General features: G+C 41.4%; 1 protein-coding gene across 4 annotated transcripts in view; it reads right to left on the reverse strand.

The window, feature by feature from the left end:
- Positions 1-24,734, reverse strand: part of NBEA (neurobeachin) — a 559,686-nt gene that overhangs the window by 333,715 nt on the left and 201,237 nt on the right. For all 4 annotated transcript variants that reach the window (XM_089512505.1, XM_089512504.1, XM_089512507.1 and 1 more), the window contains one exon: positions 23,958-24,084. In XM_089512505.1, the coding sequence (XP_089368631.1) occupies positions 23,958-24,084 (127 nt within the window). The remainder of the gene's footprint in view (positions 1-23,957; positions 24,085-24,734) is intronic.

Below are 24,734 nucleotides of genomic sequence, written 5' to 3' on the forward strand. Positions count from 1 at the left end.
CAAGTTGCAATCAGAATTGTGATTTGTGTGTGTGTGTGTGTGTGTGTGTGTGTGTGTGTGTGTGTCAAAGAGAAATTTATCAGCCATGACTAATGTAACATCTAAAATATTTTTCATTTTAACATCAGCAACAGCAACTGGGAAATCAGATTGGATCCAAAATTCATAGTTTTCAAATAACAGGTCACCTTCTAATAGTGGAGGGTACTAGGTTCCAATGGAGCCTCCTTGCTATGAAGTAGCAATTTTTCACTAATTCTTCCTTTTCCCAGTCCTCCTTACATTTGTTCTAAAGCAGGGATATGTTTTTTTTTTTAGGGGGGCAGGTGGTAAAATGCCCCCAAATGTATTCTCTTGGATGTGTAAGGCAATTCAAGCTCATATGGATGCCTCCTTGGCACCCTACCTAGGTAAAGCAAAATGTTTATGAAACTTTTATTTACAAAATACCCTCTAGGTCGTGTGGGGGCATTTTGAGCCTATTTGGGGCTCACTCTGGGCCAATTTAGGCCCAAGAGAGGCTCTTTTTTTTTTAAAACAGGAAATGAAGAGGAGGTGACTTACACTCACTGTTTAACAACTTCTTGTTGTTAGAGGTGCAGGCCTCAAAGGTCTCCTGAGGGTTAATGTAGCTTCCTACACTTCTATGGTTGCCCATCCCAGATCTCATGGGTTATTCAGAGCACAGTTTTTTGTGGGTTTTTCGGGCTATGTGGCCATGATCTAGCAGAGTTTCTTTCTGACGTTTCGCCAGCATCTGTGGCTGGCATGTTCAGAGAATGCTTTGCCTGGAAAAATTGGGTGTATATATATATACTGTGTGAGCCTGGGAATGCAGGAGTGATTTGCATGTGTATTGTTCTGTGTTGATGGCTGGCCTCAGCCTTGGAGGCTAATGCAAACGAGGATTAATATCTGCTAATTAGTGATCGATTATCTGCTGGGAAAGTCCCTGACTCTGAATGGTTTCCCATTTGCATTTGCTGAGTCCTTATTTTGCTGTTCCTCAGGACTGGTAGCCAAATTTTGTTCACGTTAAGGGTTTCTTCTTTCCGGTTGAAATTATCCAGATGTTTGTGGATCTCAATGGCTTCCCTGTGCATCCTGACATGGTAGTGGTTGGCATGGTCCAGAACTTCGGTGTTTTCAAACAGTATTTTATGCCCAGGATGGTTTGTGGCATGTTCTGCTACTGCTGATTTTTCTGGCTGGCCCAGTCTGCAGTGTCTCTCGTGTTCCTTGATTCTTGTTTGCACGCTGCGTTTGGTGGTCCCTATGTAGACTTGTCCGCAGCTGTATGGTATGCAGTAAACTCCTGCGGCTGTGAGAGGGTCTCTCTGGTTCTTGGCTGAGCAAAGCATTTGCTGGATTTTCTTCGTCAGTTTGTTTCTTTGTCTTGAGGGAGAGAGAGGCAGGCAAGCTCCAACAATCCTGCCTGGAAGAAGAAAAGCCCTCCCTTCATCCACCATCTTGAGGGAGAGAGAGGCAGGCTAGCTCCACCAGGCCTGCCTGGAAGATGACAAGCCCTCCCTCCGATCCATCTGCCTTGGTCCAGGCCTCAGAGGGAGAGAAGAACTGCTGGACATGATCCCCCCCTCACCATTCCCTTCTCCTTTTGTGTCGTGTCTTTTAGATTGTAAGCCTGAGGGCAGGGAACCGTCTATTATCCCCTCTGTTGTAAACTGCTCGGATTTCCAGTGATTGGGCGGTATATAAATAAATCCCATTATTATTATTTATTATTAAACTATTTGAAGGTTGTGCTTCCTCACCACTTTGCCTATTCTGTCTGTGACTCCTTTGATGTATGGTAAAAATACCTTCCATTTGAGTGGCTGCTTGTCTTCATCTCTCTGGGTATTCCTGGGCCTGGCAGCCCTTCTGATGTCTGAGCTGGAATAACCATTGGTCTGTAGAGCCCGGTCCAAGTGCTTCAGTTCATCTTCCAAGAAGTGGGGTTCACAGATGTGTTTTGCTCGGTCTACCAGTGTTTTGATTGTGCTTCTTTTTTGTCCTTGGTGATGGTTGGAGTTCTTGTGCAGGTATCGGTCTGTATGTGTGGGTTTTCAGTATACTGTGTGACCCAAACGTAGGTTCGGCTTGCAGATGACAAGGACATCCAAAAATGGCAGTGTTCCTTCCTTTGCTTTTTCCATAGTGAATTGGATGTTGTTCAGATGGTTCAGGAATACAGCCAGGTCTTCTTCTCCATGGCTCCAGATGGTGAAAGTGTCATCCACGTATCGGAACCAAGTTGTGGGCTTTTTCGGTGCTGTTTCCAGGGCTTGCTTTTCAAAGTGTTCCATGTAAAAGTTTGCTATCACCGGGCTTAGAGGGCTTCCCATTGCTACTCCATCTCTCTGTTCATATAATCCATTGTCCCACTGGAAATAGCTTGTGGTGAGGCAATGTTTGAACAGGGCTGTGATGTCTTCTGGAAAAATCTGTTGGATGAGTGTCATGGTGTCCATTATGGGGACTTTGGTGAAGAGGGAGACCACATCAAAGCTGATTAAAATGTCTTTTTTAGTTCCAGGTTCTTGATTTTTCCTATGAAGTGAGCTGAGTCCTTGATGTAGTGGGGGTCTGCCCTATATGGGTTTGTAACTGTGTGGCCAGAAACTTGGCCAAGTCATATGTGGACGATACAATGGCACTCGCTATGGGTCGGAGTGGAATGGAATCCTTGTGGATCTTGGGAAGTCCATAGAGTCTTGGTGGGTGAGCCTCAGATTTGCACAAACTTTGTCTTGTTGGCTGAATTGAGGTGTTTTTGATCAGGGTGTTTGTTTTTCTGGTGATTTTGCTGGTTGGGTCTTGTTTCAGCTTTTTGTATGTTGTAGGATCCAGGAGTTCCTTGATTTTTTGTTTATATTGTTCTGTATCCATGAGTACTGTGGCACTGCCTTTGTCCGCTGGCAGAATGATGATTTCTGGATCCGAATTGCGGTCCTTGATGGCTTTTCTTTCCTTTTTGGTTATGTTGCTAGGAGGTGGTTTTGCCTTGCACAGAATCCTTGCTGTTTCCCCTCTTATCTCTTCTGCTTCCTCCTCTGGGAGATGGTGGAGGGCAGATTCCACCTGGGCACCAATTGATCACCAATTAGCAGACTAATCCTCGTTTGCATTAGCCTCCCAGGCTGAGGCCAGCCATCAACACAGAACAATACACATGCAAATCACTCCTGCATTTCCAGGCTCACACAGTATATATATACACCCAATTTTTCCAGGCAAAGCATTCTCTGAAGATGCCAGCCACAGATGCTGGCGAAATGTCAGAAAGAAACTCTGCTAGAACATGGCCACATAGCCCGAAAAACCCACAAAAAACTATGGATGCCGGCCATGAAAGCCTTCGACTTTATATTCAGAGCACACTGGAGGAGGGCATAGGGAGATAGATGGCAGAAGGGAAATTGACAAAAGTCTTTTTCTCCCCTACCATCTATGGGATTGGTTCCAAGATATCCCAGCCACAGCTTGGGGAGCAAGGCAGGGCATAAATAAATAAATATTGACAATACAATAAAATACAATATTGTTTTATTTATACAGAATGTAAAGCCTAGGAAGCACTGGGTTTTCTAGGCCATGTTCCACAAACTACAGTCAAGGATTATTTCTTTTTCAAGCATATACTGTTGAAATTTCATAAACTTATTGTTGCCAGATGCCTTTGTGGCTAGTGGCTAGTATTTAAGAAGATCAGCATTTTACCACGAAAAATGTGAGACCTACTTCCCTATCTAACAAACATGTAAAACACACTAATTACAACAATTAATAAAGTTAATAGAATATGCCCACCGTTTCTAAAATAGATGATGTTAAGCAATCTGGGGATGGACACATTTATATTACTTACTTGTTTCATGAATAGTTACTTGTTTTAAACTAATAATAGAGAAAATATATTAAAAATAAGAAAAACAATTCCTAGACAAAAACAATTCTTCATTTCCTCCCCCAATACAAGCAGATTTCATTTGTTACTACCACCTATAGTTTGTTTGCCAGCAATTCAAGATCATTTAACATTTTTCTTGATTAATTAATCCTAGGCCCTAGAAATTAAATATGTTTTAAGGCAGCTAAACCATAAACACAGCAGTGCTGCACAAGAGCAGTCCTGTTTAAACAAGGCAAGCTTTCAGAGCCGACTTAGATGCCAGTATTGTAACAGAAACAGTGGACAAGGTGTCCATCGACTCTGTTAATGAAATTATCCTGGATCAACTTCAATCTGTGAGTACCGATGACGTGGACAAGCTCCTTGGTAGTGAGGAAAACAACTTGCCCGCTTGAACCTTGCCCATCATGGCTGGCCGTCCGGGGGGGGGGGGACGCAGTAAGACAGTTCCTTACAAACATCATCAATGCATCCTTCAGGGAAGGTTATATTCCATCTTATTTAAAGGAAGCGGCTGTTAGGCCGCTTCTGAAAAAACCTTTCCTGGACCCCCTGGATATGAACAACTATAGGCCAGTCTCTTTGTTGCCATTCTTGAGCAAAGTAATCGAGAGGGCGGTTACTCTTCAACTCCAAGCTGTCTTGGATGAAACTGATTATCTTGACCCATTTCAAACTGGCTTCACGCCAGGGTTTGGGGTTGAGACTGCCATGGTTGCCTTGATTGACGATCTGCGTCTGAGCATCGACAGGGGCAGTGTGACCCTGTTGGTGCTTTTAGACCTCTCAGCGGCTTTTGACACAATAGATCATGACATCCTCTTGGGTCACCTGAGGGGATTGGGAATTGGAGGCACTGCATTGCAGTGGTTCCATTCCTTCCTCTCAGGCAGATCCCAGAGGGTGATGCTCGGGGACAGTTGCTCCAGTAAAAGGGAGCTCACCTGTGGAGTCCCACAGGGTGCTATCCTGTCCCCGATGTTGTTCAACATCTATGTGAAGCCGCTGGGTGAGCTCATTCGGAGTCATGGAGCTGGGTGTTATCAGTATGCTGATGACACCCAAATCTATTTCTCCATGTCTCGTTCATTGGCCTCGAATTTTGATGGCATCTCCTCTCTCACTGAATGTCTTCGGGCAGTAATGGGCTGGATGAGGAAAAACAGATTGAGACTGAATCCAGACAAAACGGAGGTGCTCACGGTAGCGGCCCTGAAACCAGGAATCAGGTTGCAACCTTCGGTCCTAGACGGGGTCACACTCTCTGTCAAGGACTGCATTTGCAGTTTGGGGGTGCTCCTTGATTTGTCGCTCCTGATGTCAAATCAGGTAAATGCGACAGTCAAGAGCACTTGTTATCAGCTTCGGCTCATACACCAGCTGAGCCCTTTCGTGGAAGTAAGGGATCTTGAGACTGTTGTCCACGCGCTGGTAACCTCATGTCTAGATTTCTGTAATGCGCTGTACATGGGGCTACTCCCGTACTTGATCCGGAAACTGCAACTAGTACAGAATATGGCAGCCAGAGTAATTTCCGGAACATCTAGGAGAAACCATATTACAGTGGAACCTCGGGATACGAAATACCCGGGTTACGAATTTTTCGGGACCCAAAAAAAACCCATAGGAAATTATTGATCCGGGTTACGAAAGTTTTTTCGGGTCCCGAAAAAACTTTTGGTGCTTTTCGGCGCGATTTTACACCAAATCGCGGCTTTTCCCCATTAGCGGCTATGGGGATTCGGCTTGCGAAAGCCGTTCGGGTTACGAAAGCGGCCGCGGAACGAATTAATTTCGTAACCCGAGGCTCCACTGTACTCCGGTTCTAGAGTCCATCCACTGGCTGCCTATTAGTTTCCGAGCCCAGTACAAGGTGTTGGTTATTATCTTTAAAGCCCTGAATGGCTTGGGTCCAAACTATCTTCGGAACCTCCTTCTCCCCTACAATCCTCCCCGCGCACTCCGGTCCTCTGGGAGAGGCCTACTTCAGCCACAAACATCTAGGCTTTCAGCTACCTCCCAGAGGGCATTTTCCATCGTCGCCCCCAGACTGTGGAACGGCCTGCCGGATGAGATCCGTCTGCTTACATCCTTAGACAGCTTTAAAAAGGTTGTTAAGACGGATCTCCTCCAGCAGGCCTTTCCAGAATAGAGAACCCGGCGTCAGAAAACTCCTATGAATAAATAGATACCGCCGCTCCCATTGATTATTGTTATATTGATTATTGTTATGTTGTTTGACCTTTGGGCCAGTTTTAACTTGTATGGTTTTAATTCTCTATTAGATTTAACACCTTTTTAAGGGGGGGAGGGTACTAGGGATTTGATATGTTCTATATTTTTAACTTGTTAGCCGCCTCGATTGTTCTCAGAGGGGTGGGATACAAATAAATTTTATTATTATTATTAGATTCTTTCCAAGACTACAGAACTGTAAAGCCATCTAGGAAAGGTCTGGACAGTTCAGAGATTGTAGACTCATTCAGGAAATATATGAATTCTGCCCTGCATGCCCAGTGTTCAGAATTTCATGTTTGCAGTGCTTGATCTAAAAATAAGTATGTGAACTCATCACAATAACCCCAAAATAAAAACAAAATAAAAATACTGCATATATAGGAGAGCCAGAAAGTGACAGATAACACAAGATATCTGCCAAAAACCACAATCTGGTTATATATAGTGATACTGTTGTACCAACCACTTTATATGGACAATGAATGCTGGTTCAAGAGAGAGTGAGGGAGAGAGTTATCATTACAGTTAAAACTCAATGTTAGCTCTACATCCTGCAACACAAAGTACATCCGGAATGACATGTGCCCACAGCGAATGCTATCACAGATGCTGTACAACAAGCAAAACATTTTCAATGGATGTTCAGAAAGTGAAAATCATCGGATTTTCCAACATTTTTGTCTTTAATTTCAGAAGTTACTACAGTAAATGTTTTGAAATTCCATAAGGGTACAGACTTGATGGGCATCTCTTTCCTACAAAGTTTCTCAGAACCGTGTGATCTTTTTCAGACATGGCTGTACCACCAATGAACTGGATTTTATGTAGCACCAGATTCAGGGACACCGTCCAAAAACAAGAGACAAAAATGTTCTCTTTTTTCTGTATTTTTCTCCTTATAAATATAATTTTATGTTATTTAATGTGCTGTAGATATATCAGATGTTATTCAGGCTACTGCTTTGATGAACTGCATACATTTCTTCACTATACATTTTTTAAAAATCTAATTTTCTGCTTGATTTTTTTAGCAGTGTGTGCAGAGTTCAGCAGTCATCATGCTCATAAGATACACATTATTGTCTTATTCATACTATACTTATTTTGAAAAGCTGAAATGTGTTCTCTGAGAGTTTGTCTCTCAATCATATCCATACACCATGAACATAGTCAGAACCTCAGAGGGTGGAGATTCAGCATTGCTGAAGTAAACTGAGAATTCAGAGTAGGAAAGTATTTTTATTTACTTTTATTTATTAAAAATTTATATATAGCACACCCGCGTCATATGGGGGTGCGCTATATGCGGCTTCCAGCATACGCTGGGAGCCACGCTGGAAAGGCTTCTCCTGTGCCCCATAAAAAACAATGGGGCGTGCGCCCATGGCATGCTGGGTGCATTCCACGGGAATGAGCCCCATTGTTTCTAATGGGGCTTGACTTTACGCGGTATTTCCCTTACGCAGTGGGGTCTGGAATGGATCCTCCGCATAAGGGAAGAGCCAACTGTACTGTCCTGCACCATAAAGATATATAGGCAGCTTACATAAAATCAATTTTAAAAAAATTAAAACAATTTAAGATTTAAAACACTTAAAATTGTTAACATTCTAAATGTATATTAAATAGGTTAACAATTTATTTTAACCATTTTAACAAGTTAACACATTTTATAACCATGTTAAGTGCCTCCACAGCCAACAAAATCCATGGAAGAAGGAGGATAAAAGATTTTTATGCTTCTTGACAGCTTTTAATGACCTGGGAAAATAACAAACATCCACTGTCACCTTTGTCACTGAAGCACACCCATACTTCTGCTGGTGGGAGCAGTTAATAAACAACATCAGACATAGTAATTTCATTGTGTAATTTATTTGTGTCCACACCAAAAGAAGCATGGATGATCATCTTCTTCATGTTCTTTACAGTGTGCCTTTTCCCCCCAGGAACAAGATTCAAGCCAGTTTACAGCTTCCAAATTAAAACAAATAAGTAATACTTAAAGCAGAGGTTCTCAACCTTTGATCATCCAATTGTTTTGGACTTCAGCACCCAGAAGCCTTTGCCAGCATGGCCAATGATAAGGGAATCTGGGAGATGAAGTCAAAAACATCTGGAGGACCAGAGGCTGAGAACCACTGGCTTTAAACACACAAATGATTATCATTAAAATATAAAAAAACCTATCAATAACATTTTAAAACAAGTTAAAACACAGAGTAAAAAGAATAAAAAATACAAAGAATACAATAGTTATAAAGTATCTTGAAGAGTTTACATCACCCTCCTAAGAACTGCATATTTAAAACTAATTTGAAACAATGCTGATGTATGCCAATGAATGGACAAAATGCCCTTTCTAGTTTAAGAAATGAGTAGGCAAACCTAGGGTCTCTCTTGTGTCACCACCAGACATGTCTGTGAGGGTTGTAAACCTGAGAGAATGGCCTCATTCAAAGATCTCAGAGCTTATGGTTCGATGGACAACCTAGACCTAAGTCATACAAGGCTTAGTAGGTTTAGCCCTGCAAATTGTACCTGGAAACAAGTAGTTAGTGGAGCCCTATGAAACCAGCCACAGGTACAGTCTAGCTGCAGCTCTTTGAACAAAGTGAAACACCCTCCCAAGGCTGCCCATACAGTAATCCAAATGGGATGCATCTAGGACCTTTGTCACCATGGCCAGATTAGACATTTCCAGGAATTAGTCACTTTGGCTCACTAGGTTTAACTTCACAAATACTGTATACTTTTGGCCACTAAAGAAGTCTGTGTATCCATGCTCAGGGCTGAATCTAAGACTACCTCCAAACTGAGAATCTTCCCCTTTGTCAAAGAAGTAGCTGTGTTAGTCTCCTGGTGCATAAAAAGGAGGAAAGGAGGGGGTGAAAAGAAAAAAATGTGGCAGAACCTTTAAGACTAACTGGTTTTCACTTTAACATGTGCTTTCATGGGTATAAACACACTTTGAATGCAGTAACAAGATGTAGTAAGTCCTCATTTTTTTACAGTTCTGGGAGTGGAATAGAATGAAATAGTAACCAGAAAGATGCCTTTTTGCTTGTTCCTTGACCATAATTTTCAAACGTCTGAATGAGGTCTTTACAGTGGCCAGTTAGTATTGATGTGTGAAAACAATAAACCTGCTTACCAAAAGTCAGTTTCCATGGGTTCAAAACCCATATTCATTTTGTTATATGTGCAGTAGTGAGGATTTTGCATTCACATATGTAGTGTTCCATGAAGGCATTGTCTTTGTTCAGACCTCTGCTAACCATTTGTAATTTGTGAATATAATTAAATTCAACTGTTTCTCTTTCTACTTTTCCTTTGCAATATCCTTGTTCAAAGACCGCAACCTGTAAATTCACTTCTGTATGTCCTAGAAGGTTGAAAATGTTCTTCAACTGGTTGTGGAGTATTGCCATTTCTAATGTCAGATTTGTATCCATTAATTATCTTGTACAGAAACTGTTCTGTTTGTCCAATGTAGAAAGTAGAGAAGCATTACTGGCATGAGTTGGCATATAGCACACTGGAAGAAAAGTAAATGCACCTTTGATGTTGTGGGTGATCTTACCGGCCCCTGTAACATTGCTCCCAGAGTGGATGTGGGGACTGAGTTGGCATTTGGGCTTGTAACAAGGTCTTGTCCCTGTATTACCATTCATGTTAGGTATCATGCTGTAAGTGAGTAAATTGTTTATGACTTGTAGGCCTATAAAAACTTGCCTTTCAGAGCTAGTGAGAGGGCTGCATTATACTCCGGAACTGATTGCAGCTTGTTGATGGTGCATTTGAATAGTCCCAGCAGGGGACTAAAGGTGACCACTAGAGTTATTCTGTCCTTTTGTGATTTTGGTCTGTCTTGTAGTAGATCATTCCAGGGTATTAATTTTGCCTTGTTGATGTGTTTCTTCACCTCCGTAGGTGGGTACTGTAGTCTGAGAAATGTCTGTTGTAAATCCAAGAGTTTTAAGTCTCTGTCTTGTGAGTCTGAGCAGATGCGGTTGTATCAGAGGGCTTGGCTGTAAACAAGAGATTTGGTAATGTGTTTTGAGTAGAAACTGGAGGCATGTAAGTATGTGTAGCAATCAGTGAGTTTGCGATAAAGTGTCATGCTTAGACGTCATCTTGAGAGGGATGTAACACCATCTAGCACCAGCTGAATTTCTGTTCCCTGATCTATCCTTTGATGGACCCAAAATCCTATGCCCAACATAAAACATACAAACAATATATATAACAAGTTCAAAACAAATGTAACAAGTTCCATCAGGATATGAAGAATCTACAAAAGCAAAAGTATTTCTACAGTGGTCAACTTGCTACTCTGATTTGTGGGCTTGACGTATGAAAACATACAGCAACTTCTTTTATAAAGCTGGAGGGCTTACTTCTACTTTGAAAAATATTGTGATACATTGCCTTGAAAACCTCTATATCCACTCATCACATCCAACTAGTATAGATAATTTTACATTAACAGGGTGCTTTAACACTGACTGTTATTCAAATATTCAGCCAAACAGTAATGTGTGCAAGTGCTGTGCTGCATTCATCTAACTCCTTCATTTGTGCATATCATACAGCCTTCTCTGGCTGGCATTCATATGTAAAGTATGGTTGTCCACAGAGATGAGGCCCCTATGTGTTCACATGAGGAATCATTCATGTTATACATTCAGATACCAACAGGGATGAGGGGGGGGGGGAGTTTGATAGGCAGCACACAATGGAGGGACAAGATTAACATCTTTGTACCTGAATTGTCTTTCTAAACTGTTGTTGTTGTTATTGTTGTGTGACTTCAGTTTGAGTTTCTTATGAACCTATCACATTATAACATGAGATTAACATCGACTTCCCATAGAGCATTAACAGCTGCAGCCCCCACATTGTGGAATAGTCTACTGGAAGAGATCCATCTTATTACCACCATAGATGCCTTCAAGAAGGCACTTAAGATGGATCTCTTCCGGTGGGCATATCCACCTAATTCTATATAAAACCATAACTAATGCTCCACTCTCAACTACGTTAATAGTATTATAGTTGCTTGTATATTTTAAGGAACTAATAGGAATGTTTAATTAAGTGTTAGTATTTTATAGTTCATATTTGTATTGTACTGTATTTTTAAATGATGTAATCCCGCTTTGATCCTTGGGAAAAGTGAAATATACAAATAAAAATTATTATATTATTATAGTTTTTTGGCAAGATTTCTTGAGGGGGGTTGCCACTGGGTGAAGGAATGTGATTTGCCCAAGATCACCCAATGGGTTTCCATGGTCAAGTGGAAATTTGAACCCTGGTCTCCCAGAGTCCTGATCCAACACTCAAATCACTAAACCACACTGGGTCTCTCTTTCTATACTAGAGTTGATATAATAACAGTTTTGAGGCCCTTTCTGGTTATAATTTTAATTGGCTTAAAACTGAAGATGCATCTAATGGTGTGGTGGAAATTCCTTGTTGAAATAAAAAGCTATAGAAAGATGGAGTCACCTTTGTCAGCCAGAGAGATAGTTTTTAAAATAGAGGCTTGGAGTTTAGAAAAAACTAGAGCAAAGGAATAATGAGTGCATCTTGACCTAAATGGAAGCTGGCACCAGTAAAAAAGACATAACATAAACTACTGAGATAAGGATACATTGTTGATATTCAGAAGCAAGGTTAGAAGGAAAACTACTAAATTCCTAAAGGAGGGAGTAAGGAGTGATGATGCAGTTTTAATGTATGCATGTATTTCTGTTCTGATTGTAAGAATTCTGAATGTTTAAATTGTAATTAGCCAATCAGGTGTATTGAAGAAGCTTCTTTGTCTTCAATAATATAAAAAGAGCCATTTTGTCTTGTTCGGGGCCTCAGCTTTTTGGAACTTGAATTCCACTGAGTTCAATGTTTTCCTTTGTCGACAATTGGAAATAAACTTATGGATTTTCAATTTACTCGGTCCTCTTGTCAATCATTGCTATGCCAGGCCTAGATCTTTAAGTTTCCTGAAATTTCTGTTACAATGGGACTAACACATCACTCAGAATGTTTGTCAAGTGGTCATTTCACTGGTGTTCAGGAGCCTTTAGATATTTTATTATAGGTTTGATATAGGCAGAGAAATTAAAACGAACAAGTACAATTTAATAATAATAATAAATAATAAAACTTTTATTCGTATCCCGCTTTCTGGAAAAACAATCGAAGCGACAAACAACATATGAAATCATACAATGATGTGCACAATATGCCCTCCTTAAAAAGAATTAAACAAATTGAGATTAAAATTACATAAATAACATGTAATCCAATGATCCTGGGCAGAGTCATGGCATAGATCAAAAGTGTCCATGGTGTATGGGAGTGATTATTATGTGGCGGAGGACTTTATTCTGGAAAAGCCTGCCAGAAGAGATCCATCTTGACAGCTTTTTAAAAAGTGTCTAAAATGGTGATTTGACAGATCTGTGGGTGCAGAATCCATGGATATGGAGGGCCAACTGTAATTTTGAAGTCAGAATTAAATAGAATAAAAAAAATAACATTTCCTGTGCAAATCAACTAGTGGAAGATTATTCTGTCTCTAATATCTAAAATTTCTTTAGATGTAAAACTATGTTTTGCTCAGCAAAACACTGTGTTAGGGGATTACAGAACAGCTTTACATCTTTCTGGAAAGAAACTGGTCACTATTGTTGGTAAATTAATAGAAACAATGCTCCCTTCTGGCATTTTGGCTGGAAGTATTAGAACTTATTGAATTTATATTAGAAAAATCTTTGATATATGTAGATGCAGTTTGATATGTGCTTTTAACAACAATTCCTATGAATGAGAAATTAACTGCAGGTCAATGTGACTGGATCCTACATGTTCCTAAAGTAACTAAAAATGTTAGTGAGACAAAGATTCATCATCCATCATTCAGTGGTTAGAAGATCATGCTACCTTGTTCAGATAGAAACATATATTCTACAGATGCCAACTATAGGCAACTTTTAAAAAATAGCTCGTCTTCAAGGTGGTTTTTGACATGTGTGTGCGGGGGGAGGTGGGTCCGGAATGGAACCCTGCAGATATGAAGGGCAAACTGTATATGCCTAGCTCACAATCATATCCCAGAGGCTTTCTAGACCAGTTCCTGCTAAAGAGAGGAGAAGGTGAAAAGGAACTGGGCAGCCATTTTGAGTGGTGAGTGTTTGAAAAAAATTTTAAACTCTGGGAGAGTGTGCTTGTTGCTGAGGGGGTGGAGCTTCTGTGAATCACATCTGTAAGTCACTAGGGGGTGGTGCTAGCAGACTAGCTCTTTATAACTCCTCCCAGAGCCTTTCCAGAGCAGTTCCTGCCACAGAGAGGAGGAGAGAAAGAGCTGGGTAGCCATTTTGAGTGGTGTTTGAATTTTTTTAAACTCTGGGAGAGTGTGCTTGTTGGTGAGGGGTTGGAGCTTCTGTGAGTCACATTTGTGAGTCTCTAGGGGGTGGAGCTAACAGACTAGCTCTGTATAACTCCTCTATATAACTCCTACTAGAGCCCTTTCAGACCAGTTCCTGTCACAAAGAGGAGAAGGAGGAAGGAGCTGGGCAGCCATTTTGAGTGGTGAATTCTTTTAATCCAAAGAAATCCACAGCAGAGGCAGCAGGTGAGAAGCAAACCTTGAGTCAGAACCTTGCTTTAAGTACAAGCTAGCAGCCAGGACATTCCTATAGTTATATTCCTAGTAGATTGAGCTCACTGCCAGAGACTGGTGAAAAGGCCAGGTCATCAGGGGCCTTAACGTTGGTGTTTAATAATAATAATAATATTTATTTTTATATATCCTGCCTCTCCCTACGGATTGAGGCGGGAGAAGAACACAGATATAAAATTACAGTGCGCCCGTGTTATACGCGGGCATGCTTTACATGGACTTGAGCATATGTGCTCAAGCTGCGGGGAGCACGCAGGGCGCAAGGGGCAGCGCATCCCATGCAAATGAATGGGGTGCACACCCATGGCACCCTGCACGCTCCCACGCTGCCGCATCACCGCGCACGAGCCTCATTCAAATGAATGGGGCTTGAGCATAGGCGGAATTCGCCTTACGCGGGGGGGGGGGTCTGGAATGGATCCCCCATGTAAGGCAAGGGCCCACTGTACAAATAGTTAAAATACATTCTCATTGTACAAACAAAAACTTAAAAACACATCAAACCTGTACATGTGCAGTATCAATGTCTGATTCCTCATCGTAGTTCCAAGTGGAGTATCGTCTTAAGCTGTTATAGCAGGTCTGGGGGATAGGCTCACCGAAAGAGATCCATCTTAATTGCCTTCTTAAAGGCATCTAAGGTGGTAATAAGACAGATCTCCTCCGGCAAGCCATTCCACAATTTGGGAGCCATCACGGTGAATGCCCTATGGGAAGTAGATCTTAATCTGGTTTTAGGACAATCCAATAGATTCTTCCCAGTTGTTCTGAGTGCGTTGTGGATTCTGTAGGAAGAGGCGTTCCCTCAAGTAACTCGGGCCCAAGCTATGTAGGGCTTTAAAGGTTATAACCAACACTTTGTACTGTGCCGGGAAACTAACTGGTAGGCAGTGAAGAGATCTTAAGATAGGTGTTATATGGTCAGTCCTAGGTGTACCGGTGACCAATCTGGCTGCCGCATTTTGTACCAATTGAAGTTTCCAAACTTGATACAAAGATAGCCCCATGTAGAGCGCATTACAGAAATCTCAGCAAGAGATTACCAGTGCAAGTACCACTGCTTCAAGGTCATTTCGGTCCAGGTAGGGACACAGTTGGCGTATCAAGTTGGCCATTGCATCTACTTGAGATTATAATTGTAGTGATGGATCCAGAAGAACCCCCAAACTGCGCACTTTGTCCTTTAGGGGAAGTGTGACCCCCGCCCAGGAGTGGTTGACAAATCTCCATCCCTGGACTTGGGGAACCTATCATGAGTACCTCCGTTTTCTCTGGATTCAACTTGAGTTTGTTTTCCCTCATCCAGCCCATTACCGACTCAAGGTAGGCGTCCAGAGGAGAGATGCCATCCTTAGTCACTGCAGCAGTCGGAGACACAGAGAAATAAATTTGGGTGTCATCAGCGTACTGATAACACCGCGCCCCATGTCTCCGGATGATCTCTCCCAGCAGTTTCATGTAAATGTTAAACAGCATGGGGGACAGAATGGCGCCCTGGGGGACGTCAGATGTCAGCTCTCTTTTAGAAGAGCATGAGTCCCCCAGCATCACCATCTGGAATCTACTCAAGATAGGAACGGAACCACTGGAACGCAGTGCCCCCGATACCTAACTCCCTCAGGCGTTCCAGAAGGATAACATGGTCAACAGTATCAAAAGCCACTGGGATGTCCAAGAGCATCAACAAGGTCACACTTCCCCTGTCGATACCTAGATGAAGATCATCGACTAAGGCGACCATGGCTGTCTCAACACCGTATCCCACCCTGAAGCTGGTTTGAAATGGGTCCAGATAATCGGTTTCATCCAAAACAGCTTGGAGTTGGAGGGTGACTGCCCTCTCGATAACCTTGCCCAAAAATGGTAACAGGGAGACTGGTCTGTAGTTATTTCTTATCAGGGGATCTAAAGAGGGTTTCTTTAATAGCGCTTTGACTATTGCTTGTTTTAATTCTGATGGAAAAATTCCCTCTTTAAGGGATGTGTTAATTATAAGATGTAACAACGTTTTGATCACATCCCCCCTGAACGGTCAACCACAATGGGCAAGGCTTGAGAGGGCACGTCATCCTCTTTATGCTTCCAAGTAGTTTGTCCACTTCATCGGTATTTACACACTCAAAGTGATCCAGAATAAATAAGTCCATGGAGTCACTGGACACCTCTCTTACAGAATCTTTTACAGTGTCCGCATGCAGATCAGCCCTTAGCTGAGATATTTTATCCTCAAAAAAGTCATTAAAAGCGTCACAGCAGGCTTTAGAAGGTTCTAATAATGGGTTTTTTGAGGAGGAAGCCCAGAGTCCTGTTTCAGTGATAACTAAAGACTTCGCAGTATGGACATTGAGGGAACTGCTGCAGTCACATGCAACACTTGTGGGATGTTTGTCTTCTTGCCTACAGAAGTAGAGAACTTCACATGCACCAAGTGCAAGTTGATAGCACTCTTGGAAGAGAAAGTACAGCAGCTGGAGTCCAGAGTAGCTACACTTCAGCATATTAGAGAGGAAGAGGATTTCCTGGGCAGAACGGAACTAACGATCTTGGACGAGTACCACACAGAGGAAGTTGCTGGGGCAGAAGAAGTCACTTCACATACACAGGAGACAGACAGCTGGAGGAATGTCACACAGAGAAGTAGGCCAAGAAGGGATTATTCTGGGAGCTTGCAGCTAGAGAATCGATTTGAAGCTCTTTCCTTTATCAAGAAGGATGAAGAAAAGCTGCATGGACAGACTTCAGGGACAGAGCAGGGGGGGCTGAGAGGTCCACCAGAGGGAACAGCTGCTGCTAAGCCTCAGAGGAGGTGTGTGGTTGTGGTGGGAGACTCCTTGCTGAGGGTAGAGAAGCAGTGATTTGTAGGCCTGACAAGATGTCTCGAGAGGTGTGTTGTCTCCACACGGCAAAGATCCATGATTTGACAGAGAGGCTGACAAGACTGGTCAAACCTACTGACCAATACCCCTTCCTTTTGGTCCACATGGGAACCAATGATACTGCAAGACACAGCCTGCAGAACATCAAAAGGGATTACGAGGCGCCTGGTAGGAAGCTGAAAGGAATGGATGTACAGGTTGTCATCTCGTCTCTTCTGCCAGTTGAAGGGCACGGTCCAGGTAGGGAGAGGAAAATAGCAGATGTGAACAACTGGTTCTGCAGATGGTGCCGCCGAGAACAATTTGGATTCTTCAATCATAGACTGAGGTTCCATGGGAGGGGGGGGGGCTTCTGGCAATGGATGGGTTGCATCTCACACCAGTTGGAAGAAATGTTTTTGCCAACAGTCTCAAGAATTTGACCAGGACAGCTTTAAACTGAGTTTCGTGGGGGACGGAGAAAATATTAAGGAAGGCAAAAGAAAACAGTCAAATTGCCATAGATGAAACAAGACAAAACAGTGCAAGGACCCAACACTGGGAGGCAAAAAAATTTGCACAGGCAGCAAGTAAAGGGGACCCATGGTCTGCGATGTCTCTACACTACTGCACAGTGCAAGGGAAATAAGCAAGATGAACTCAAACTCCTAGTACAGTGGACCCCTGCTATACGCTGGGGTTTGGTTCCAAGATCCCCCGGGGATAACAAAATCCGTGTATGCTCAAGTCGCATTAACTATAATGACATAGCAAAATGGTGTACCTTATAAAAAATGGAAAATTAAGGTTTGCTATTTGAAATTTATACTTTTTTTTAACATTTTCAAACTGTGTATGCTTGAATCCATGTATAAAAAATCTGTGTTTAAGAAGGGCTGATTGTACAACAAAGCAAATATGATATATTAGGCCTCACTGAAACCTGGTGGGATGAATCTCATAAGTGGAATGTAGAAATAGACGGGTATAATCTTTTTAAGAGAAATAGGCCAAACAGGAAAAGAGGAGGAATAGCACTATATGTCAGAGATATTTACACCAGTGAAGAGATCCAGGACATCAATACTGCCAGCCAGGTGGAGAGCATCTGGATAAAAATTAAAGGGGAGAGAAACAACAGGGATGTTATGGGTGGGAGTCCACCTCAGACTCCCAGTCAGATGGAGGAATTGGATGATGCCTTTCTAGAACAGATGGCTACACACTCAGAAAGGAGAGATGTAGTAGTGATGGGTGACTTCAACTATCCTGATATTTGCTGGAATTCAAACTCAGCCAAATCCTCAAGGTCTAGCAAATTCCTCACTTGCCTTTAGACAATTTCATTGTCCAAAAGGTGGAAGAGGCAACAAGGGGGTCAGCTATTTTAGATCTGATCCTAACCAACAAGGATGACTTGGTTAATGGGGTGCAAGTGGTGGGATCATTAGGTGGAAGTGACCATGTTCTCCTGGGGAATATCCAAGAGTATTAAAAGAACTCGCAAATATAATATGGGAGTCATTGGTAATAATATTTGAGAACTCCTGGAGAACAGGAGAAGTCCCAGCAGACTGGAGGAGGGCAAACGTTGTCCCCATCTTCAAAAGGTGGAAAAAAGAGGATCCCAACAATTATTGTCCAGTTAGTCTGACATCAATACTAAGAAAGATTCTAGAGCAGATAATTAAACAGAGGGTCTGTGAACATCTAGAAAGCAATGCCATAATCACAAAAAGTCAACATGGGTTTCGGAGAAACAAGTCATGCCAGACAAACCTGATCTCTTTCTTTGATAAAATTACCAGCTTGGTAGATGAAGGGAATGCTGTGGATATAATATATCTTGATTTCAGTAATGCCTTTGACAAAGTTTCCCATGACATTCTTGCAAACAAGCTTGTAAAATGTGGGCTAGACAAGGTAACTGTTACATGGATTTGTAATTGGTTGACTGGCTGAACCTAAAGGGTGCTCAACAATGGTTCCTTTTCATTCTGGAGAGAAGTGACCAGTGGGGTCCCACAGGGCTCTGTCCTGGGCCCAGTGTTATTCAACATCTTTATCAATTACTTGGATGACATAATTGGGGGCATACTCATCAAATTTGCAGATGACACCAAATTAGGAGGAATAGCTAATATTCCAGAGGGCAGGATCAAAATTCAAAATGAGCTGAATAGACTAAAAAGCTGGGCCAAAGCTAACAAAATGAAATTCAAAACGGAGAAATGTTAGGTACTGTGCTTAGGGTGGAAAAATGAAATGCACAGATACAGGATTGGGGACACCTGGCTGAACGAGACTACATGTGAAAGGGATCTAGGAGTCCAAGTAGACCACAAGTTGAACATGAGTCAACAGTGTGATGCAGCAGCTAAAAAGGCCAATGCAATTTTTGGCTGCATCAATAAAAGTATAGTGTCTAGATCAAAAGAAGTAATAGTGCCACTATATTATGCTTTGGTCAGGCCCCACCTGGAATATTGTGTCCAGTTCTGGGCACCACAATTCAAAAAGGACATTGAGAAACTGGAGCGTGTCCAAAGGAAGGTGACTAAAATGGTGAAGTGTCTGGAAACCGTGTCCTATGAGGAGCGACTTAGGGAGCTGGGGATGTTTAGCCTGGAGAAAAGAAGGTTAAGAGGTGATATGATAGCCCTGTTTAAATATTTCAAGTGATGTCATATTGAGGAGGGAGCAAGCTTGTTTTCTGCTGCTCCAGAGAACAGGACCAAGAACAATGGATGCAAGCTACAGGAAAAGAGATTCCACCTCAACATTAGGGGGAACTTCCTGACAGTAAGGGCTGTTCGACAGTGGAACACAACTCCTTCGGAGTGTAGTAGAGTCTCCTTCCTTAGGGGTCTTTAAACAGAGGCTGGATGGCCATGGGTCAGGGATGCTTTGATTGAGATTTCCTGCATGGCAGGGGGCTTGGACTGGATGGCCCTTGGGGTCTTTTCCAAGTCTACAATTCTATGATTATATGCATTTCTCTCCATCCTTTCTTTCTTCCTTTTACTTTATCCCATCTTTACTATTCTTTCTTTTTTGTTTGACATTTATATTTTAAAAATCAAATAATTTTTTTAAAAAAAACTGTTGAGATGAGGGTACATATGTAGCACAGCACCAAGCCACACTACTTTTTTCAAGAACTGGCTTCAATAGGGCTGTACGTTTATATGATTAAATTAGCTTGTTTGTATGGCAAAACAAAAGAGGCTCAAATTACTTCTCTGCCACACTACTGAACTGCCACACCAGACAAGGAAAATATACTGTGTGAACACATTCCGTTTAATACTAGTGTTATATTATTTTAATGCTTGCATAAATTCACCACTGGCTTACTTAGTGGATGTGACTTACAAAATAGTCAGCCTTAAAGGTGTATCTTTTAAAACTACAGCTCAAAAAATTATTCTGACACATGTACCCTAAAAATACCCTCATCCAAGAATTCTCAGATATTATAAGAGAAACCCAAATAAATAAATGAAATGCCCAGCTAAATGAACCGAGATAAAGCTTTGATTCACTAAAATTTTTGGAAGACTTCTTTTTCTTTTTCATAGAGATGGATTAAAAACCCATATGTAAAATCAACAATTACTATTATTATTTTTATTGTGTTGTTTTTCCAAAATCAATTTTCACCAGAAGTGCCAAAAAACACCATGAAGAAAGGACATAAAAAATTGTGATGACCCCAATGTATCACAACATGTTTTAAAGTTTTATACCTCTTAACAAAGATGTGATAGTAACAATGGATAGATATAGATAGATAGATAGATAGATAGATAGATAGATAGATAGATAATCAGCAACTCATCTCATAAGGAAGAGATTTCCTACCCACACAATATTGCACAATGGATTTACTGTATCTCTAGAGAAATGCAAAAAGCTTTCAGCATTTGTGAGTTAGTAACTGATTAGTTTGTTGTTTGAACTAAATGAAGCCCTGCAATACAGAGAACATAGAAAGAGGTAAATCTCTTAATATATTTTACAGAAAACAATATAGTTGGCCCTTCTTATACACAAATTTATTTACACACAGATTCAAGCATCCACGGCTTGAAAATATTCAAAAAAGTATTAATTTCAAGTATCAAACCTTGATTTTCCCATTTTATATAAGGGACACCATTTTGATATGCCATTGTATTTAATGGGACTTGAGCATACACGGATTTTGCAACGCCAAGCAAAGACTTCTACTTATTAGCATTTTGAGACTGAAATCCTATACACATTTGCCAGAAGAAACTGCAAACTGACTGGCAATAAGTCAGTAATATAAATTTCACCCATAGTGAAAAAATGGCCCCTTTTCCTTTTTTAAAAAAGTAGAGGATGGAGCAAATTAGGCATATACAATCCATTCACATTTTCTTACAGATAATGAGAGTGCAATGGATAGGCTTTATCAATTCCGAAGGTCAGTCAGGATCCACAAGACCATTTTGTAGAGAACAGAATTTTATAGAGAGTATTATATCTCAGAGGAAGCTGACTACCTGCCTCACAAATCATAGCAATAGCAAGTAGATTTCTATACCGCTTACTGATGTACTAAGCGGTTTACAAAATGTAAGCTAATTGCCCCCAACACACTGGGTATGCATTTTAGTGACCTGGGAAAGGATACCAGGCTGAGTTGATCTGGAGCCCTGGAGCCCTTGGCTGGTATTGAACTGACAACCTTGTGGTTGGTGGATTAGTGGCTGCAGTAGAGGCATTTAATCACTGCGCCACCAGGGTTCCATAACTGTCTACTTTTTCTGTTTTCTTTGAACAAGATTAAATATGAATAAGAAATTCATCTCTTATTGTAACATGTACACTTAAATATCTTTTAAAACATCTTATATTATGTCAGATTCTTTTCTAACTGCCTTCGGACTGGCTGGTTGCCCTACACCACTAGTGATGTCGTCACTCCAAGTATTACCCCCTCCTAAAGGGAATAAGGCCCTGATAAATGGAGGTACTCCCATTTGTCACACAGTTCAAACTCCCCAACAATGGGCTTGTCATCTGCAGATTTAAGCATCCACAGATGACAAGCCCCATATACACATCATCATCTGTACCAATAAACTTGGATTGAATGGTTATGTTAATACCAAACATGTTAGATTAATGGCAAGCCCCATTGGTTTTAATGGCCGTAGGTGCATGTGGCTATAGCAGAGCGGCTGCATGCATGCACAAGGCCATTGGAAACTTTGAGGCATGAGGTCCCACAGCTTTTTTTCATCCACAGGGGGTGCAGAATGGAACTCCCATGGATAAGAAGGGCCTATTGTACATTTCTCAATATCTGATTTACTTCAAATTTATTAATAAATTAGATTTCCCCCCTAAATTTGTTCTTTAAAATTAATTAAAATTACACAAAGACAGAAACAAGAGAAGGCAACCTCCATCTCATCTGAACCTTTAGTTGGACATTTTACACAAAGTAAAATTTAGTAGATTTACTAGATTTACACAAAGGCAGCACTGGACTTTTAAATGATCACTTACATTGAACAGAAGTGTCTTAAGGAGTGTCTTAAATCTATTAGGGTCTGTCTTGCAGAGAGAGAACATCAATTGACATTTCCAACTCCTCTCAGAGTGTGTTCTCCAGCGATGCTTGGTATCCCCCCCCCCTTGCAGGGTAGGATACCGAACTATTTTCAAACCCTTTCACTGCTGGTGTCAAGGAAGGCCTTTTTGTTTGCAAGACTGAATGTACACCCCTCAAATGTGACCAGGGGTAGATATCTGCAAACCCCGTTTTTGAATTGTGTATGTCACTGTGATCAAGCTCCAGATGTTCTCCATCATATTGTATTGCTTTTCCATTGTATATAATTCCGAGGGAAAAATTGTTAAGAAGGTTATTGTAAATGAATATCTCTTTGAATGAGTTATCAGTGGAATAACTATTGGAAGATCAGAACTCACATATTACCAGGTTAATGGCCAATTTTCTGGAGGAGGCAACAAGATTATGGTTTAAATTTTAATAACGATTCTGAAGTTTTATTGTAAATGCATGTTGTTTTTTCTATGCCTAATAAAGGTTGACTGACTGACTGACTGACCTAAGAGGGAAACCCTCAATGTAATTCAAAGTTGTGAGATGAATTGCTTTATTTGGCTTTATTGTTGTGACATATTTTAATAATAATAATTTTAAAATGACAAAAAATTACACATAATACAAAGTAGTAAACTGTATGAGAAAGGACTAAAGTTCATGCTTATTTCCAAGGTTTTCTATTTTACTATTATGCCCATAGCTGAATATCTTAAAAAAAAAAAATTAGCAGGTCTTATCTAAGTGAAACTGAGCCTACTATTTTCTTCCTGATCAGTCTATTCTAACTAAATTAGGTGGGCCTTTGGTTGCAGGAGAGGAGGAGGCTGAAAGGAAGCTGGGGCCATGAGGTCTGGGGCTATGCTACTCCTCCGGGTGGTGATCAGGGGCCCCCCAGGCTCTGGAAAGGGACTATGTCCTCCCGCATCGCCAAGCACTTCACCCTCCAGCATCTCTCCAGCGGAGACCTCGTCCGGGAGAACATGAACAAGAGGACAGAAATTGGTGTACTTGCTAAGTCATATATTGATCAAGGATGATTGAGTCCTGATGATATTATGACACAGCTGATGCTACATGAGCTGAAAACTCTAGAGCAGAACCACTTGCTACTGGATGATTTGTACAGGGGAAAAAGTGAAATGGCCTGGAGGGAGTGAAAGGACAGGCCCAATGCCATCGTGCCTGAAGAAGAAGACCCTCCCTCCTTGCCAAATGTCATCTTCTGGCCTGGAGGCAGTGAAAAGACAGGCCCAACGCCATTGGGCCAGGCCTCAATTAAGAAGAAGAGCCCTCCCTCCAGTCAATTTGTCTTGGTCCAGGCCTCAGAGGGAGAGAAGAACTGCTGGACTGATCCCCTTCCCCACCACCATTCCCTTCTCCTTTTGTGTCGTATCTTTTTAGATTGTAAGCCTGAGGGCAGGGAACCATCTATTTAAAATAATAATTGTAAGCCACTCTGAGAGCTGTTAGGGCTGAAGGGCGGGGTATAAATACAGTAAATAAATAAAATAATAAATAAATACTATGGTTTTATACTTATGAAAGTATAGACTGTTTTGCAGATGAGATTATAGCTCGCCTAAAGTGTGGAACACAATGCAAAAATTCCTATAGTGAGCATACACCACTTTTCGACTAAGATATAAAATATACCTCATGTTTTCAGCAGAATCCTCTGGCATTGGTGCAACAGTCTGAACAGCAGGGAGGTTCTTGCTGGTAGCACCATTCACAAAACTAGATGAGGAAGACGATGAAGAAGATCCTGAATCCACTGCACCTATTCCGAAAATAGAGTGCATTCAGTGTGAAAAATAATGTGTCAACTTCACAGTAAATAAATATATTTTCTAAATATAACACTTGAATATCTCACTTTATTTTTACAAAACAATTAACAATTTAAAAAAAAACACACAACACAACGCAACTTAAAGAAATCTTTAGTTTTTGATGGTTTGGGGGGGACTATGAGGCTGTGTTCTAGAAGAGTTTTTTTCCTGACGTTTTGCCAGCAGCTGTGGCTGGCATCTTCAGAGAATGCTGGCATGGAAGAGAGTGGAGTATATATACTGTTGGTTGAGGGGAAGTGATTTGCATGTCAATCTATGTATTATTCTGTTGCTGAATGGCAAGGGTGTCTATTTAATTAACAATGCATTGTCTGCTAGAAACACCCCTTACCCTGGGTGGTTTTCATTTGCATGGATGCTGGCCATGAAAGCCTTCGACTTCATAAAAGAAATCTTCCGCCAGTAAAAAGAGCTGACAATGAAATTCATAAGATAATGGGATGAATCATGTTGGCTAGTTTCACTAAGAGCCTGTGCACACTGGGCAAAAGGCCTGTGTTCCCCCTAGCCTGCTGTCATCCTGTATGAATGATGCAGATCGTTATCCCTAGTACATGATTGGACATTCCATATGCTC

Source organism: Sceloporus occidentalis, unplaced genomic scaffold, assembly GCF_023333645.1.
Source record: "Sceloporus occidentalis isolate IW3139 unplaced genomic scaffold, rSceOcc1.0.p SCAF_2, whole genome shotgun sequence".
Lineage (NCBI taxonomy): Eukaryota > Metazoa > Chordata > Lepidosauria > Squamata > Phrynosomatidae > Sceloporus > Sceloporus occidentalis.